The sequence below is a fragment of the Chelon labrosus genome, assembly GCF_963514085.1.
Source record: "Chelon labrosus genome assembly, chromosome: 19".
In the NCBI taxonomy this organism is placed as follows: domain Eukaryota; kingdom Metazoa; phylum Chordata; class Actinopteri; order Mugiliformes; family Mugilidae; genus Chelon; species Chelon labrosus.
In genome coordinates, this window is record NC_140352.1 from 14,963,817 (window position 1) to 14,982,552 (window position 18,736).

General features: G+C 44.4%; 1 protein-coding gene across 1 annotated transcript in view; it reads right to left on the reverse strand.

Annotated features, from left to right (window-relative positions):
- Positions 1-877: 877 nt before the first annotated feature.
- cacna1g (calcium channel, voltage-dependent, T type, alpha 1G subunit) overlaps positions 878-18,736 on the reverse strand; it is a gene marked incomplete at its 5' end in the record, with an annotated part of 270,616 nt that continues 252,757 nt past the window's right edge. Inside the window, 9 exon segments of the mRNA XM_084566892.1 lie at positions 878-2,565; positions 6,378-6,547; positions 6,677-6,884; positions 8,956-9,078; positions 11,501-11,653; positions 13,093-13,515; positions 14,295-14,416; positions 14,746-14,824; positions 16,562-16,632. Of these exon segments, the coding sequence (XP_084423018.1) occupies positions 1,540-2,565; positions 6,378-6,547; positions 6,677-6,884; positions 8,956-9,078; positions 11,501-11,653; positions 13,093-13,515; positions 14,295-14,416; positions 14,746-14,824; positions 16,562-16,632 (2,375 nt within the window). The 3' untranslated portion in view covers positions 878-1,539.

Consider the following 18,736-nt stretch of genomic DNA (forward strand, 5'->3'; position numbering starts at 1 on the left):
TTAGTATGCTGCATGTCGTACATGTGTGGCTGCCCAGACAAATTCCTTATATGTGTGACATACTTGGCGAAATAAACTAACGCTGAAATGTGAACTGAATCTGATTTTGCATTTTCACGAAGTACAAGTGCGGTTTAATCCACGCTTCGGCAGGACGAGGCGAAATCACCCGAGAACGAGTGCCTCAACACTTCCCAACGGACTCAAGTGCCACAAGGCTCACAGGTGCATGAAGTAACAGGTTCCTGACAAATTACTTTTGGTGTGGAGGTGGGAGAAATGGCTGGAAAGGAACTCGACAGTTAACAGATTCCACATAGCTTTATCTTTTTATATTTTAAACGTATTTCAGATCTACACTGCTAGTCCACAAGACCTGTAAACAGATGCTTTCATTAGTAAAGTCAGTGGCACTCCGCTTTAATGATGCATTTCACAAAGGAACCGAATTGAGTCCCATCTGGGGTGAAGTGTTTTGGGTTGGTTATAGAATCACCCTGAATATTTTACTCACCTGAGACATCTAAGGATCTCCTCATACGGTCTGACGTAATATGCTTGTGTGAAATCTGAAAGATTCTACTGCAGGTTGTTTGTTCAGCAAGGCAGAACTCGGTCCAACTTAAAATCGAGTTAGAAAAGCAAACAACTGTATGATCAATTTGTTGTTTTTCTCACATTGTTCTTCAGTCGGTCCTTACATCCTGTGAAGAGACGTTCGGGCTGTCGGGAACACACGAGAGATTCAAGCAATCAATGTAAAAACTTCAAGCGCAGCCTCCTATTCCCTCTAACAATCAAACCACCACGGTCTAATGCGTGTGCTTAAAAATCCAAGCTCAGTTTAATGACTTGTTTTTTTTTATATATATATTTATATATTATTCCTACAAATACATGGTTTTCAGCACTTTGAAAAACGTTCACTTTCCTCAGTAAACCAAGAAAGCTAGAAATATCCTACAGTGAAAAAGAAAGACAAAGACAAACCTTTTCTGACAAAAAAAGAAAGTCACAAAAGAGACATGAAAATAACATTTGAATGAACTTAAAAACAACATCCTGTACAAACACTATGGCCCAATAATTTAAGAAAATAGTGTCTCTAAAACGTTCATATTGCTTTGTACCTCCACTGACCAGTTCCGAGTCCCTGTGCAACACCAGGCAGTTCAAATGGTCGCCACAGAGGGCGCCGAATCCCCTGGTGCTGATGTCACTCCAGAGGTTCTGGGGTCAAGCTGCAGCCTGAGGCATGCAGGTGTAGCAGAAGAGAAACCTTTCACGTGTTCTCCTCTTCTCTGGCTGTTTTGGCAGTAACAATACAAAGACAAGGGATGGTCACACTACTACAGTACTGCACTCCTTATGAAACCAAGGATGTTTTCACTGTTTGTTGTAGTTTTACCATTATTACTTTCTACAGCATTATTACTAGAACTATCACCATCACAGATACACGGAGTGCATCGTGTGTTTGTGTGTGTGGAGGGTTCGTCCGGCTGTGTGTGCGTGTCTGTGTGTTAGGGGTGTCGGTGTTCAGTGCTCAGAGCTCGTCTTCTCGAAGGAGAAACTGGGAAGAGTCAATAGCTTGGGGTTGGGGTTTGGCGAGCCTCCGTCCTGCGCTGAACCCTCTCCGAGGTCAAAGGAGTCCTTCGAGTCACTTGAGGGCGCTCTCCTCCTCAGGCAGGTGTCCCGGCTGGGCAGGGGAGGGGGCACCCCGAACCCTCCCAGCCCGATACCGCCGAGCGCCTCCAGGCCCGGGTAGAGGCCAGGCTGCGACTCCAGTCCGTCGGGGGGGTCCACGGATATGCAGGGCGGGCTCATCTTCTTCTTGCGGCGGGGCGAGGGCAGCGAGGTCTGGATGGGGATCTGGCTCTGGATCTGCAGGCTGTCGGCCCGAGACACGAAGCCGGAGGAGGTGGAGGTGGTGCTGCGCTGGGGGCTGGAGTCCACCGAGGAGCATACTTCCACGGAGTGGCGTCGTGGGTCGTCCAGCCAAGAGTAAGGGCGGGGGCGAGGCAAGAGGGCTCTACGCCCCTGTGTGTCAGCGCTGTGGAACCTCTTCAGCTTCCTCAAACACGGACTTTCCTGGCAACCTGCGTAGCTACCGTAATCCTCATTACCGCCGCCGCTGCTGCTGTCCTCCGCCATGACGTCGTCACTTCCTGCCAGCCCCGCATGGGTAATGAGGGACACTTCCCGATCCTCCGAGGCCTCCTCCTGGTGGTGCGGCCTGGCCGGTAAGGGCGGAGGAGGCAGCGAGGAAGAGGAGGAAGGGTAGTAGGAGGAGAGGCAGTGCTGGTCGTGGTGCTGGGTGTGCACGCTGCTGGGGCGCGAGGGCTTAGGGGAGGCGCCCGGCGTGGCCGGGACCAGGCAGAGAGCAGGTTGCTGATGATGGTGTTGGGGGCAGGGAGAAGGAGAAGTGGGAGAGCAGGAGGGGGAAGAAGAGGGGGAAGAAGAGGGGGATGGAGGGAGGCCAAGAGAGGCCACATTCACAAGTCCTTCACTGCTTTCCCCTCCGTCTGAGCAAAGGGCCTCCTGAGAATCAGTAGACACGGCAACCTGGAAAACGGAGCATGGAGGGGAGGGAGGTGGAGGGTGGAATAATTAAGAGGGAAGATGGAGGTAAATGTACAATGAGAGGAAGGGAGGGGGAGACAGAGGAGACCGAGGTACGGGATCAGAGAAAAAATGAGAGGGGGAGACTAGTTAGTGGGAGGTGATGAGGATGAGAAGCAGCAGTTTGGGTCAAAGTTCACAGTGAGGCCAGCGCATTCTCACAGTCCTCTACACTGCTCACTGTGGGCAGTGTGTAGCCAAACTGAAACACTCTGCCGTAAACTGTTACATAGAAATTCACTGTGTTGCTCAACATCAGTATTCCCAGTTAAGACTGGTCTAAGAGGTAGTAAAGAATGTCTGACAACATTACTGGATGAGGATTTGATAGGTATCTGGCCGGTATAACTGTTAAAGCTTCGATCAGAAATGATTGTTGCTTCTCTTGGATGATATTCAGTGAGCAGAATGATGTTTTTACATTCATCTGCTACGGCTATAAAGTTTTAATAGATCTTTTTATGTCTTAAAATGTCTGGAGGTTTAAACGCAACATAACAACTTTAAACGAGTCAAATTTACAATCTGTGCTCATACATACCTGAAGCCTTCAACGGTGTGATTTAGATTCTCCAGGGATTAGAAATACAATTTACGCCTTTTTACAAAAAGCTCCTTATTGGCGTAAAATAAATATAGACTTGAGGCATATTATTTTCTTACTCGGCTAAGGGTTCCGTACGCCACATGTGGTTTCCAAGAAACAGGTATGAATAGACGTCAGTGATATTTCCAAATGAGAAGGCAGAGTGTTGCCCAAGAAAGTGCTGTTGTTTTAAGCACTCAGCTGATCGACCACTGGCTGACACAGTGAACTCTGAGCCAGACCACGTGACCCTTTAACCTTTGGCCTTTCACACAAAACCATGTAAACCGTCAGCAGTGCAGTTTTTAGAAAAATTTAGAACCAAATTCTGACCGGTGTTTCCGCGCCTTCATCCTCACCTCTGGTGCATCTACAGGGTGTGAGGCCAATAGGCAGAAGGTAGACACAATATGTGACCACTACTGTACAAGAGGAAAGGTTAGTAAGCACACTGACTGCTGAAATGTCCTCGTGAACTTGTGACTTTTTCTCATCCCTCACAGACCTTTTTGATTAAATTAAATAATTTGGTAAAATTAAATCAGATCTTAAATCTATGGAGATGAGGAAATAAGGCATGCATGGGTTTTGGGGAGGGGGGGCGCAGCACTTTGAGATGAGTTTGGGTTTTGTGGGCTTACCCATCACAAGCCTGAACAGTGTGACCACAGAGACACCTAGTGGTCAAAGATTTTTACAACCAGGCCAATGAGCAGCCACAGCAACGCACTAGCAGATAACAAATGATAAGAGTGCACACTGGAAGATTACTAAAAATGATCACCCTGTTTTATATATTACTTATTTTAACCAAAACCGACGGTACTCTACTATTGTTCAAGCACTAATCTAGGCAATACAAAAGTCTGTGGTGTTCTATCATCATCACACTGTGGGTACAAAAAGGGCCAAATGCAAATGGACAGCACTTCCTGTTTTGTAGCAATCCCCTGAGTTGTATAGTTTGTTATTAAGTGCACTGTATTGTGGGTGAATTTCTTCACCACACCACACCTGCCTCCGACTAAATTACACTCTACTCAATATCCGTTAGTCACTTGCAGAATTTAGAAGAATTTATAAACTCCCACTGAATTTAATAAAGAATAACAGATGCCCTGTAGCTGATGGTTAGCAGTAGACAAAAACATCTGGGCAAATGAGAGACAAAAGGGGGGAGGGGGGTAAAAGAGGGTAGCCTGTGTGTGTGAGAAGGAGCGTGTGTGTGTTGGTGTGTCTGTATGTCTGTCTGTCTGACTGAAGATGAGCATGGAGTCCAGTGTTTCTGAAAGGCCCAGTGGTAGCTAAAGTCTGCTCTGTGTCGCTGTTTCAGAAACAGGAGTATCTGTGTTTGAGCAGTAGCTCAGGATCGGGCGGCTTTTGGGCCCAACTGAGCTGAGATCAAAGAGGAACAGATACAATGTGGAATATGAGACGGCAGATCGGTTAATAATAAACGGGAGTACCAGGAAGAAGGGGAAGGAGAAAGAGGAGAGATACTGTTTAGGACGTGCAGTAGGGAAAGATTCAAACCAATGATTCTCTACAGTGGAGTTGTAGGACCACTCTTGTCAAAAAAAATTCTGATAGCAAGAAAAAAAAACTTTTAATGGGAGAAAAAGTCTCCAAAAGCTTTAAAGCTAGCTGTAACTTTCGCTAGCTTCGTTAGCCTTAGTGGCCCCAGTAGGCTGATTTAAGTCATTATGCTAATCGTACTGACATCAACAGTTTTCTGTAACTTTGGAAAGAAAGTTGTAGGTAAGTTTTCCCAAAATCAGTGTTAATTCTGTCAACGAAGACGATGACAAAAAAATATTTGTCAACGTCCACTTTTTCTGTGACTAAGACGAGACGTTGACGAGCTAAAACTCACATCTGATGATAAAAACTATGACGAAATGTATGCCTTTTTGTGTTAACGTGGCTGGACTGGAATGTTATTTTAATATTGTAATATGTTATTTGAATACCGGAAATCGAAAATACATGATCTCTTTGTACGGGCCAACTGTCACTGGATTGGATAAGGGGTGTCGACGGTAGGCTACCAAAACTAGCAAGGCGCCACAAGCCCTGTGGCTACAAATTAGGCTACGGCATTTGAAGGCGCATCGCCCTACTATTTATGTAGCCTCCATCACAGTAAGTAAGCTAACTATAATATGTGAATCTGTCTGAAGGGGAGCAAACTTGTTTTTATTTGTGAAACCACTCCTGAAAAAGAAAATACATCTAAAGTGTTGTTTTATTGCTCAAGGAGCAAACGTAGAAGAATATTGCAAGACTAGCCATTATGCTAACAGTTTAGGACGCACACTCTCATTCCCAAAGTGCCATTTTGTAAAAGCTATTTAAGCTACTCAAGGTGTCTTTTGGCACTGGTGCCCTATGACACTATAAGACCTAAGCCAAATGTTCTGTGCTGCTCAGGTCAACTTTTGCTTATAACATTTGATCTTTTCCCAAATCGAACAAAGTTTGATATGTAAACCTAACCTATCAGCAAGTAAAAACTAAATTTCCAAAAGTGGAACAATAATAGCCCACACACAGAGCATGAACCCCGGTCTCCCGGGTCCAAGGGCTATGACTTACACCACTACAACTCCTCCAACTTCTTTCCAAAGTCTTAGAAACTGTTACTAAGTGGAAACACAACACAGTATTTGACGCCCTGGGAGTGAGAACGTGTTGGCCGACCACATTAAAGTGCCTCCAGAAATAAATCAGTAAAGACTCATTGTTCAAAGTTCTGTCATTAGTAAAAATGAAAAGCATACATTCAGTATGAACGCAGAAAAAAAAAAATACTTTATACTGTTATGGTTTCCCCTCAGTGTATTATGGATTTTTTCCCCAGAGTGGTCCTAAAACTCTGCTGCAACTCATAACCCATGCCCCAAAAGTTTCACTGGCACCAAACACTAAACTTCAGCAGCTGTTTCAAAGATCAGCTACTTGCCACAGCAACAAGCGATGTCAATAATCAGTAAAATCAGCTCCTGTAGTGTTTGGCATGAACAGAAACTTCTAGACCATTAGGCCTTTAGTCACACATGGTCGAGAACCATTGGCGTAAAACACATTTTTCACCACGTACAGTAAAGACGTGACAGGATAAGTCTGGAAAAGCGATACTGGAGTCAGGCGAAAACGCAAATATAGTCACCTGTCTGCGGAGCGTTCGGCTGAGTGTGTGTGTGCGTCTGGGAGGCGGCTGTCGTGGCACGCTCTCTGAGTCTGAGTGGCTGTGGGGGCTGATGGGTCTGAAGAGGTCTGCGGGCACGGTCAGCTGCTGGGAAAACTCCCCGGGTTGTGATCGCAGTGAGCAGCTGGAGCCTGCACATAGAGCACAGCACTGGCAGGTGAACATCACCGAAACATTTAGATGTGTTCACCCGAGAGGAGGTAATCTGCAGCTCCTGAAACGATGTCAGCCTGCGTTATGAATTAAATAACATGCATTACCTGATTGGGCCCTGTGGGTGCCCAGTATGTGCCGGGGCCCCTGTGACTGCGCAACGAGCTGCGCTGCACCCGGAGACGTGGGACCAAAGGGATGCACGGGGAGGAACATGTAGCTGTCATTGGGCAGGGAGTGCGTGCGTCCCACTGCAGGCTTTCGGACACTCAACAGGTTGTCCTCCAGTGTCTCCCTGGGATCAAGCTGCTCTGACTGGGGAAACAAAGAAGAGAGTCAGGGCCCGTCCGGATCAGAATAAGCTGGGGCTACTCTCTCAAGCACTCTCACACCCTTTCTAACACATTCACTGCAATGTTATCTCTCTGACACCACGTAAACAAAGAGGCAGTCATCATCAGCGTATACGGAAAACACGCAGGATCTTTGTACGTTGGAGCTGACTAGCGCAGCCACAGATCACAGAAACTTTTCCAATTCTTCTTTTAAAATTTTAAACGTTACACAGTCTACGTCTTGTGTTTCCCCCCCCTAAATCATGTAACTTTACGAAAGCCCCCTCCGTGATTGTGCGCCAGCTAGGGCAGTGTCCTGCAGCCTGACCCGTTACAGAACCAGATTGCATTCGTCACAGAGATACTGGAGTTCCAGCACACTTTTACAACCCTGCAGCAAACACAAGACGGCACTGAGTAGACTGAAAACCGCTACAACAGCAGACAGTACAAACACAGAAGACTGATAGGAAAGGACTGTGAGAAAAGACGTGGACTCACAATCAAAGCACGAAGGTAAAAAGACAGAAAACCGAGGGAAAGGAGGAGGGGAAATAACAGAGAAAGAGATTACAGAGAAAGAAGAGAGTAGAAAAAAAAGAGTATAGGTGAACAAGAGAAAACTGGAGACTGGTAGGTGAGGAGGCGCACTACTCTACTGGACTGGACTGGACTGGAAAATAACACACACCAGGCTGGAAAGGTGGAATGAGAAAGAGAAATTTGGCGGGCACATGGTTAGATTAAGCAGGGTCTTTCGATGCCACTTGCACTCCTCTACCTCTTCACTCTCCTTTCTTTCTTTTTTCTTTTTTTGTATTTATCCCAAGCATAATCGAGCCGACAGCGTTGGCCTGAGTCCTTTTATCCGATGATATATAAATTGATCCCGCTGCAACATTGGCAGCGGCGTGCAGCCGAGAGCCAAGGTGACCGCGACCCTCTCTGGGGGAGCCACGTGATCATTAAGGAGCCAAACGGGTGGTTAATTAAACCCTGGCACCAAGATGAAGTTCAGTTCATTTCCACTTTGACGACAGAGCCCTGTGGCTTGAGATATCATAGAGGGAGGTGTAGATTAAATCTGGCGAGCCACAGTCCATGACACTGTGCCCTCATATGACAAAATAATTGATGAGCACGTGGAAACTCTCTACAATATGCTCTATATGCCACGGAGGTTGATGTATTTTACACATCAAGACATTTCAAAGAGCATTACACTGCCGTTATTATGAGCGTTTAAGGTAACTGAATTTATTCTCCATAGATCAAAAAACAGGCATCGTTGCAGGAATGTGCGAAATTTTGATCCTCAACTGTTCTTGAAGTGTCCCATTGTAATTTATCTGAGGCAAATATTAGGGAAAAAGTTTCATTAAGAAAAACTTAAAGGCATCCTGGTGAGTTTTTGACCACTAGTAGTGCTATTGAGTAATGTTTTGCCCATTCATTTTAAAAAGGTATAAAGATGGACTAATCTCTATGAGGTGGTCACCCATAGGATTTCTGAAGATTAGTGTGGGTGTCGCCATCTTGGTGGTGCCTGTTGAGTTAACTAGCTATAGAGACAGCCTTGGGGTGCATGGGGATTGATTTTCTTTTGGATCCAGCCTCAAGAGGCCCTTTTGACAACAACGATGGATGCAAAAAGGGTTTGAAATCTAAAAGCAACCATCTCTCTGCCCTTCACAACACATATAATGCAAATAAATATCTAAATTCTCCATACATTAGGGTTAACCCAACCCCAACCCAACTCTTTTAATAAAAGTGATCGGCACCCGTTTAGCAGTTTAGCTAATTTAGCACCTAGTTATTTTCCCCTCTGCCAACCAGAATCTGTTAAACCACGGTGAGTGAGCATAGTGGGGAGACGAGTGGCATCGGAAGAGCCCTGGGACGAAGACAGCACAAGCCACTGCAGAGGGACGGAGGAGGAAGAGGGATGGAGAGAAAGAAAGAGAAAGAGAGAGAGAGAGAGAGAGAGAGAGAGAGAGAGAGAGAGAGAGAGAGAGAGAGAGAGAATGAGAGAGAGGAGCTGTCAGTACATTGCATTCCAGACTGGTTAGAAAGAGAGGGTTAAAATCGTCGGGGCCCGAGTCGTCTGTCAGAGCTAGGGACCAGGATTTCTCAGAGGCCAGAGACAGAGCTTCCATCTCCGCTAGAGGGATCTAGGCAGGAAGAGACAACCACTGGTGAGCAGAGAAAAACAAACGTGCACTCGGTGCAGCACACGTGCACAGAAGAACATAACACACAGGTGAGACCTGTCGCTAACAGAAAAATACATGTTTGGAACAACATATATAAGCTAGAAGCATGTAACAAAGACAAAAGTAAAAAGACTAGAAGTCACATGATGACTTTCTCTTTTTTTTTAGACTAGTATTTTGGGGTTACAGCAATATTGTGACAGGGATCAGACACATACACAGCCAGATATGACGAACAGCATAAATGATGGAAATGAGACAATCACAGGAACAAATTTGTGTTCTTTCAACATAAATGTGTGTTTCTATAATTCATATTAAATGTGTTGTAATGTACCGTGCATTAGATAAACTAAACGATAGTGTACGGTAAGTGCCTCCGTGGCTAAAACAGGAGAATCCAAACTACAGACTTTTGAGATGTTTCAGTGAATTGTAAAGCGCTGAAGAGTATGGCTTCATCCTAGCTGTGTTCAGATGTCTTGAGCCTTTGTGGCTCCTGTAAGAGGAGCTGCTGTGTGTTTGGCCAAACAGTGGTTTAACATGGGGAAATGCTTCCTGACAGGCAAATGGGCCCTCCGTGCTTAGAGGGACAGGGGCTTAGACTCAATGGAAAGCATTTCTGCTCACGCATCCGAAGAAGAACGGTGGATCTATGGCTTCTAATACCGACATCTCGAACCCATTTAAAGCTCTTAGACGATGGGGCTTTGCAATGCTAATGCGGCTGTGCAGAATTTGCTTTCAGGTGAGGGAAAAGAGACACCCAGATGTATTATTCAGCGACTCTGTGATTCAAAGCCTTTCTTTTTGTCCTGCAGACTTGTGTAAGAATGTGACCTATTGCTCCAGGAGTGTCTTAGGTGGGTAATCACCCATGTGACAAACATGTCACACCCACACACAGGCGAACAAACACCGGCGGCGAGTTGCGCGAGGGAGACGGAGCAAACTCTAAACCGTGTCAGTGCGGCCGCCGAACCAGACCAAAAACCTGCCAAGCATGAATGAGTGCAAGTGAATGAGGGAATGAGATCATAGCTGAGGCGGGATATGACGCACTGCACCGGGGTGGGCAGCGGTGCTGGTTAGAAAGGGAGAGATATTCAACGTGGAGGAATGCCAGTACAAAAATGGTAATGGCTGTAGGGCTGCGGGATATTAACAAGCATCACATTTGCATTTCTTTTTCAAACTGGACTTGTGTGTTTCAACTGTTTCCAACTTCAACAGAGCTCCCCTCCACACTAATCAGCGTTATTTAAGGGATCTGTTCACTTAAATCAACCAACCACTTTAGTTTTTGTTTACCTTTAGCACAACTGCTATTCATGATCATCTCAAAAGAAAGCATGAACTGTTTTCTCCATTGTCAGAAAGACTAGACAGGAGCATAGTATCTGCACTATTACAGTGAGTCTTCTCTGATCGTGGGTTGGCGTTAAGTACCTGGCAGGTGTCGTGGTGTTGCTCAAGAAAGACCCCCTAGTACAGATGCTAATGGACGGTATGACAACGCTAATTTGTGGTAAGCTTGTTCCTGCACATAGGAACCTATAAAGCTCAATTCAAATTCAACTAACGTCACGTTCGAAGCGACTGTTTGGAGATAAATATCACAGTTGAATTTTCAATTACAATCAGCACAAGAAATGGAAGCTGACAAATTCAACAGTGCTTAGGCTAATTAATGGAAGCAAACAGTAAAAAACATCCCTCCTAGTTAGGTCTGCATGGAATAAATCTTTAATTGTTTGTAGTTTTTTAGTTTAATAGTAAGCAGGAGTTAAAGTCCGAATAGGTTTCACGTTAAATTATTTTATTAAGAGAAAATGTGTAAATAAAATTATATTGACTGGTTATTTTAAATGGTGAATTAAGCAAAAGATTTATTGACTACTCGAAAAATATTTAATTAATTAATTAATTTAATAAATTAAAGGTAGATTCATTGATTGAACAACGAATCATTTTGTTGCAGCCCTAGATGTAAGTGCAGTATTTCATGAGCAATACAAATTTTTGAAAATTGAAATAATAGTCTTGCAAAAGCTTAGATTCACCTAGTGAAATGCATTTGTCTACGGTTTGTTTATCCCTCCCTGCATCTGAGATTTCTTATTCCACCTAAATTCTGTGGAGGTGAATTTTATTTTTTTTAAGTAAAAGTAAGTGGGTGACCTGATCCTTTAAACACATCACTTATAAAAGTGCATTAGAAGCACATGACATGACTGTAAAATATTGATATTGGCAACTGCTGTATTGAAGTCTTAATTTTTCTCATGACTCGTGCAGCCCTACGTGTTGCAGAGAGAAGCACAGGACGTATGGAATGGAGGAAGCGAGTCATCGGTGGCGTTTCTGGGAGATTATTGACCTTCTTGTCGGTGCTGTGCTTGCTGGGCTTGGGGGGCAGCGCGTAGTAGTGGCAGATAGAGCCGGACAGGTTGTCCATCAAGCTCAACTCCCCCTCCATTGAACCCTGGATGACCAGGGAGACCGAGTCAAACAGCGCTCTCCGCTGGACAAACTTGAACAATGCAGAGGAAAAAAAAAAAGAGAGAGAGAGAGAGCAAAGAGGAAGACAGAGGAAAAGAAAAGAAAAGAAAGGAGGAGGGACAAAAACAGTAGACAAAGAGACAAAGAAACATGAATAAATGAGAAAAGAAGAATGGATCACAAAGAAAGGAGGGAAAAAGACAGTCGATCAGGTAGAAACAAACAGATATACAAACACAAATGACAAAAGAAACACGTCCAAGAAGGAGAGCTAGACCATACACCAACCCTAGACTGCTGAGTGATTAACTAAATGACTTCCTGAGATGTAGAATATCTACTCATCTTAATCAACATCTCCATCTTAATCACATGTTGCCATTCAACCCCACAAGGGGGCACTGCAACACCGCAGCAGAGCTGGTTTACTCCAGGGCTGGTGAGGACACTGAGGCTTTGCCACTCATGTTTTGGAAGAGCGGCTGAGGAAGATGGATAACATCTTAGAGGGGAAGCATAACGATAGTGAGACCTCTATTTCCTATCCCCAAAGTTTCCCCGCCGTCTGGAAATAGCTGTTGAGGCGAACAACAAGACCCTGTGGTCCAGCTTTCCCATGGCACTGTGACCTGTCTATGACTGGCATGTCCTCTACAGGGACCAGCCACACACACACACACACAAACATTACACACACAGCCACACTAACCGAAGCGCACAAACTATAAACAGTCCTGATATGGGTGAGTAAAGGTTACACGAGATAATACATTTGCATACAGTTTTTTCTGGGTAAATTTCTCGAGTGGACCAAAACAACCCTGCCACTTTCACACAAGTGTCTGACATGTGAAGAGAATACGTTAGTGCTGAAAAAAGACCTTTCTGTATGGTACGTGTCTGGTAGGTATGCATAAGAAATATAGCATAGTGTAGTATCTGGAAGCGTATACTTTCAAAATATGACCCAGATTTTGTAACCGCAAGTGTTTGAAATGATGCCAGATTGTCTAGAGAATATAGCCTAATATAGCCATGTGAGCCTTAGTTATTATTAGTCTTTATGCATGGACTGCAGCTAATACACCGAGACAGTAAAGAGCAGGAAACGCAAGAAATCCATTATTTCTGATACCATCCGGCACGCTCAGTGTTCCTCAGCATGCTCCAAAGAATTAACCAATGGTTTGGACTGGAGTTGGAACTAATGACCAGACACGTAGGGGTCATCCGACTGCCCGTGCAACCTGGTCACCAGCAGGAAGTGACCTCAGACAGTCTGTCACGTCGCGCAAGATTGGACTCCTGAGAATCGCAGAATGTGACCTACGCTTGGTCTGAACGGGTGTTACTTTTATGAGTGCAGACATAATGTTGGTAATAAAGTCACACACGTGTAACATGGGATTATAAACATGGCTAAAGATGGATTCACTGCCATGTATAATCACCACAGAGATGATTCTTTACCTCTAGCTGGGGCTCCAGGCTTGAGGAGGGTTCTGCTCTGATGTTTACAGAGTCTCTGGTTATATCAGCGCTGGGTGAGTCCATAGGACCATCCCTGTCCTGCTCCGCATCCCCTCCTCCGGTGGACCTCCACGGGGAACCCCCAGAGCTCGACCGGTCCATGCCCAGCGCGAGAGGGTTGAGCTGGGGCGACCTCGCTGCCATGTCCCCCGCGTCCATTTGCAGCTCCAGCTCCAGCTCCGCCTCCAGCTCCGCCTCCTCCTTGGCTTCCTTGTTGCTCTCCTCCAGGTGCTTCATCAGCACCGCGATCACCACGTTGACCAGGACGAACTGCGCGGTCAGGACGAAGGACACGAAGTAGATGGGAGAGACCACGGTGTTGTAGCAGGTGCTGGTTTCATTGGCACAGTCTCTCAGGGTATCCTGGAAAAAACACGAAAACACGACATGAGCCCATTGGTTAAAAGTTAGTTGACTTGTCTTCATTGTGTAAATCTGTCCAATACTTTGACTAAAAACCATAAAAAATACATCCATAACATTCCAGTCAGGTTCTGATGTATATTGTTTTAGTGATAATCATAAAATGACACCAAAGACACTAATCTAAGACTGAGAATATGATTCACATACTGCCCTCTAAACATCAGCATGTCATGATGAGCATGATGATGCAGGCAGTTTAGCGAAACTACAAATTCAAATAAGCCCGACGCAAAAATGGACTGTAGTTTTGCTGTTACACACTTTAAAAAAGGACTGCCAATGCCCCGTGTACCCACCTTAGTCTTGCTCACAGAATTTACTCCTTTGATATTTACACATGGATAACTTCCAAAAAGCCAGAAAGGTTAGATCTCTGATTTGGAAGTCCGATGCACTAGTTTCCCCATCTATCACAACCTCCACTCTTACTTTTTACCTTAAATGGCACATTACTAGAGCAGGAAACACAAATTTGCATCCAATATAAGCACAACTTGTGGGATCCTGCCATGAAATACGACATAAAGACAAACAACAAGACAAATGTTTGAATATCTGTGAAGTTATTTTAGGGTACATGACTACCAGCCTCATCTAAAAGCAAATGGAAACCACTAAATCTAAATCACCTTGTGTGCCTGCATAAAACCATACACAAAAGAGTGAATATGTAGCATGGAAACATTTAAGAATCCGAACTGTAGTGTTGGTTTCACCTTCATTATGCCGTTCCAATTGTCTCCAGTGGAGACTCTGAAGAGCAGCAGAAATGCCATCCCGAAGTTTTTAAATGTAGCGTAGCGTCCCAGGCCCTCACATGGATGGAGCTCGTCGCAAACTGCGGAGACAAAGAGAGGGAGGGATGAGATGAAGAGAGAGAGGAATAGCTAGATAGCATAAAGACAGCGACAGCATCATTCTTTTTCATTTTTTTTCCCCCAGGGCTTTGCAATGAAATGATAATTACTGCAATACCTTTTCATTACTTTGAAAGCTACGAGGTACTATTAGAGAAATCAATATGGTATTTCCCCAAAGGCTCCTAGAAAGCAATTAACATCGGATAGATTAAACCCACAGAGGAGAGAATGAAACACTCCACGGCCTCGGTGTGTGCGAGTGAGAATCTTTACTGCCTCACTGTTTGCAGAGAGCACGTGTCCTTACTCAAGTCACCAAACAGCTCCACGCCCAGCGCCGCAAAGATGAAGAAGAGGAGCATGAAGAGAAGACCCAGATTGCCCACCTGCGGGGAGACAATGGGATCAGAAAGTGTTCAGTCAGAAGATCCTAGTCAAAATAAACCAAAAAAGAGGGATTCCTATCCATTTATAAAAAAAAATTCTCTGCTGGACAATGTGTGTACTATCATGGGTTCGATGTCTGTGAAGGTTCTCAGTCGTCCAGGTTATAGTATAGCCAGAAAACAAGCTGAAGCAAGAGTAACTAAACTTGTAGAGTTTCTTGAAGATGTTTCATCCAAGTTGCTTCTTCAGTTTTAAAAGACTGGTGGGGAGTTGGGGTTTAAATAGGAACATCTGTAGGTGTTGTCTATAAGTAGCTAGCATGACTGTGGTCTGTTAATGACCAGATGACTTTCTTCCAACTACAGGTGAGTATCTGATCATTAACAGACCCTAGTCATTTAAAACACTTAAAAGGGAACTACCGTTATAACTTACCCATATAACTTTGGTGTCATTTGGAGTCATTCGGACGATATTTAGATCCGCGTATATCCATATAATGGGAGTGAATGGGGCACCGAGGTGCAGCCGCTAAATAACGCATTATTTGCCACAAAACTTGTTCATTTCACCAATATTTTGTTATGATACGCTAGTGCTATTCCCCGTTGAGTCCAACCTTGCTAACATTAGCTTTATTTGCTATAAAGCATAAATGATGAGCGAACAAACAAATGAGTTAAAGCATAGATTTGGACAACATTTTTCTGCACTGTTGCCATCATTTGTTAGAAGATTACATGACTGGGGTGACCAGAACAGTGACTAGAAATGTTGTATTGAAAGTCTTTCCTCCTTCCAAGCCAAGTCAATCCCAAACTCAGAGCACCACCAAACCATGGGTGTTGATATGTTGATAGCTGGCTTAGGAAATAGCACTTTGTACTCAAATCTTTACTGGAAAAATTGAAGACTACTGCATGTTTCCACAACCAGTCGCAAGATTGGGACGGGCTTTCTATGTCACCTGGACTTGGCCGTGTCTCCTGCGCAAATGACGTCCCCATCCCAAGATGGCAGCTCCAATTTCTGCTTCGTTTTTGTACAGTGGGAGGAAGAGGCGGTGTGTCCCTCACAGACTATGACACAAAGGATCAAAAATCTGACTAAAAATATGAGGAGGAGCGGCTGATTACGGAAATAATGGGGAATCACAGCTTTGATACAGGAGTGGGTTTGGGTGATGAAAAGCTCCAGGGCTTGCTGCTGTCAGTGCTAATCAGCGCGTAGCAACCTGCTCACACCCGCACCACCCTCTATTATCGGATTTATTAATTAGGAACACTTCTGACAAGCTCGAGGAGAAATTAGACGGGGAACAACAATCTCCGTGTCTCTCTGAATGAGAACGACGGCATCAAAGAATGCCGACAACATAAGACTGAGTTCTTTTTCCGCTCAATCCAAACACGGGAGAAGTTGCTCTAATTTAACAACTCCGTCATCCACAAATCCACCCACCTCTTTTCAAAGCAGAACCTCGAGCTAGATTCACTTCCCAATAGCCGCAGGAGGCTGATAATGCAAATAAGGGTCTCTGGAGTTGAGGAAAAAGCTCATGGGAAAAGGCGACGCCCCGAAACAGGAGACTATGCGCCAAAAAAGAAATGCTTATGGGATGTAAAGTTTCTGTGGGATGTGTTAGGATGTGAAATCCATGAAGAAAAACATAGCTAATGACGGAAAGAAAATTCCGCGGCTTTGATGGATGTTATGTTGCGCCGTTGACCGTGTACCTGAGGCAGAGCTTGCATAACGGTGTCCAGCAAAGCTCTCATCCCCACCGCCATCTTCAGGAGCTTCAACACTGTGGGGACACAAGCACACATACACAGAGAATGAAGAAGTGTCTCTCCAATATTAAGATTGTGCAGTCTTACATAACGGAGCAGGGACTTGTGCCATCGCACCTTCTGTGAAACTGAAAGGACACATTATTCTCACTTACAGCCTAGTCCTGTGCATGTTAGTGCAGGGAAGGACTTTCTTGTAATGAAAAACATTTCATCGGCATGATTGAGGTTACATCCTCCTGATTACAAGGGGTCAATGGAGGTACATTTAGACTGATAGATAATGCAAGGGAGTAGACATGCACACAAAAAGCTGAGGTAACAAGCATAATGCTTCCTTGGCGAGGAAGCTAACTGCATAAACACAGCACAGCGAACCAGATTAAAAAGACTGGTGACACAACCCAAATTCCTCTAGAGGAGCATTCGGTCATCCCTATTTCTAATCTACGTACTGAATGGGAAGCATGTGACAAGTTTTTGAACAAACGTGTGCATGCAACTTAGGACATAGGACATATTCCACTTTAACATAACAATAACCTTCCCAAAAACGATGTATAAATATCACTGTTCACAGACAATCCCATGGGCTACTTCTTTGTGCGTATGTGTTCTCATGGAAGCAACCCAGACCCTGCTCAACTTGAGAACATTTACAAATTGAGCAGTTGAGCTTCACTGAGAGCTGCTGCCTTCAGGGGAAACAGTGCTTCATCCGCAGTGACCTCATCCCGTGCTCGTGTCATATAGAAGTTACCCTAATAACTAAATTTCCACTATTCAAGTCAACATCCAAGAGTAATTATGACCGGTGAACACAGATGCCTCACGTCACCCAAAGCCCATTGTTCGAGATAATTAAAGCCTATTACAATTAAATCTGATGTTAAGGGAAATGTGGTCTCGCAGCAGGAAAAGCACAAGTGAGAATGATGAAATTAATGATGGCCGGATTCCATTTATGCCGCTTGAGATTCAGGGACATGGCGCACAATGAAAGAGCGAGGTGTCATTGTTAATATTATTAGTAACATCCATGAGCATCGGTTCAGCCAAGTCTTCTTTGAATAAGGCAGACGAAAAGGTCGACCTTTCTATGTGAAAATAAGAGACCATTGTACTTAAAGTTGCAGCACACCCAAAAACACCCAAAAAACACCCCAAAAACACCCAAGGCCCCACCCACACAGGTGTTTTCACTTCTTTCCTCTTCGGACTAGCCAACAATGTTCTCACTTGAACGCCAAGCCTTTGTGTACACGATCATTTGTGTTGTAACCATGAGCTCACCGACGCTCGTTCCACCTGTTAGATGGTGTTCACACCACAAAGAGAAAAAGGCCTGGTTCAGTTCACTCACCATCTCATTTTTTTTTAGTTTCGCAGTGTTCTCAATGAGGGGAATTAACAAAGTTGTGTTAGCTTAGCTCAATGCTAATGGGAATATCGGTTAATATGGTAAGAATGTAAGAATTCTAAATGACAGAGATAAATGGAAAGCTTTAATCAATTTGTGGCCTTCTTATGTTCAAAGCTGTACAATCAATGCTTAGCAATTTCCAGTATATTTGTATATTCCTTTTTTTTTTTCTTTTCAAATGGCACCTTTGATAGACATCTGCTAGCTAACGCGGCACATGCTGTGTTGGTGCTAACACATTTCCCTGAATAATTTTAAAGCCTCCAGACATCTGTGTGCTTCTCTATCAGCTACAACCACTGAATCTCAAAATATACACCTGCCAGCCACAACATTAAAACCACAGACAGATGAAATAAATAACACTGACCATCTTGTGACAACACAATGTTTTGCTGGGAAACTTTTGGACCTGGGATTCATGTGGATGTTAGATGTTAGAGGTACCACCCACCTAGACTAGTTTTAGGAACAACTCAAAAAACATGAAAAACAGCACAAGGTGTTGACCTGGCCTCCAAATTTACTTGATCCCAAACTGATCAAGTACATGTGGGATGCGCTGGAACAAGCCTCAAACCATAGGACCCAAAGGCCCCCTACTAACAACATCCTGTTGCCAGACACCACAGGACACCCTCAGAAGACCCATGTCCATTCTCTGATGAGTCACAACTGTTTTGGAGGCACAAGGG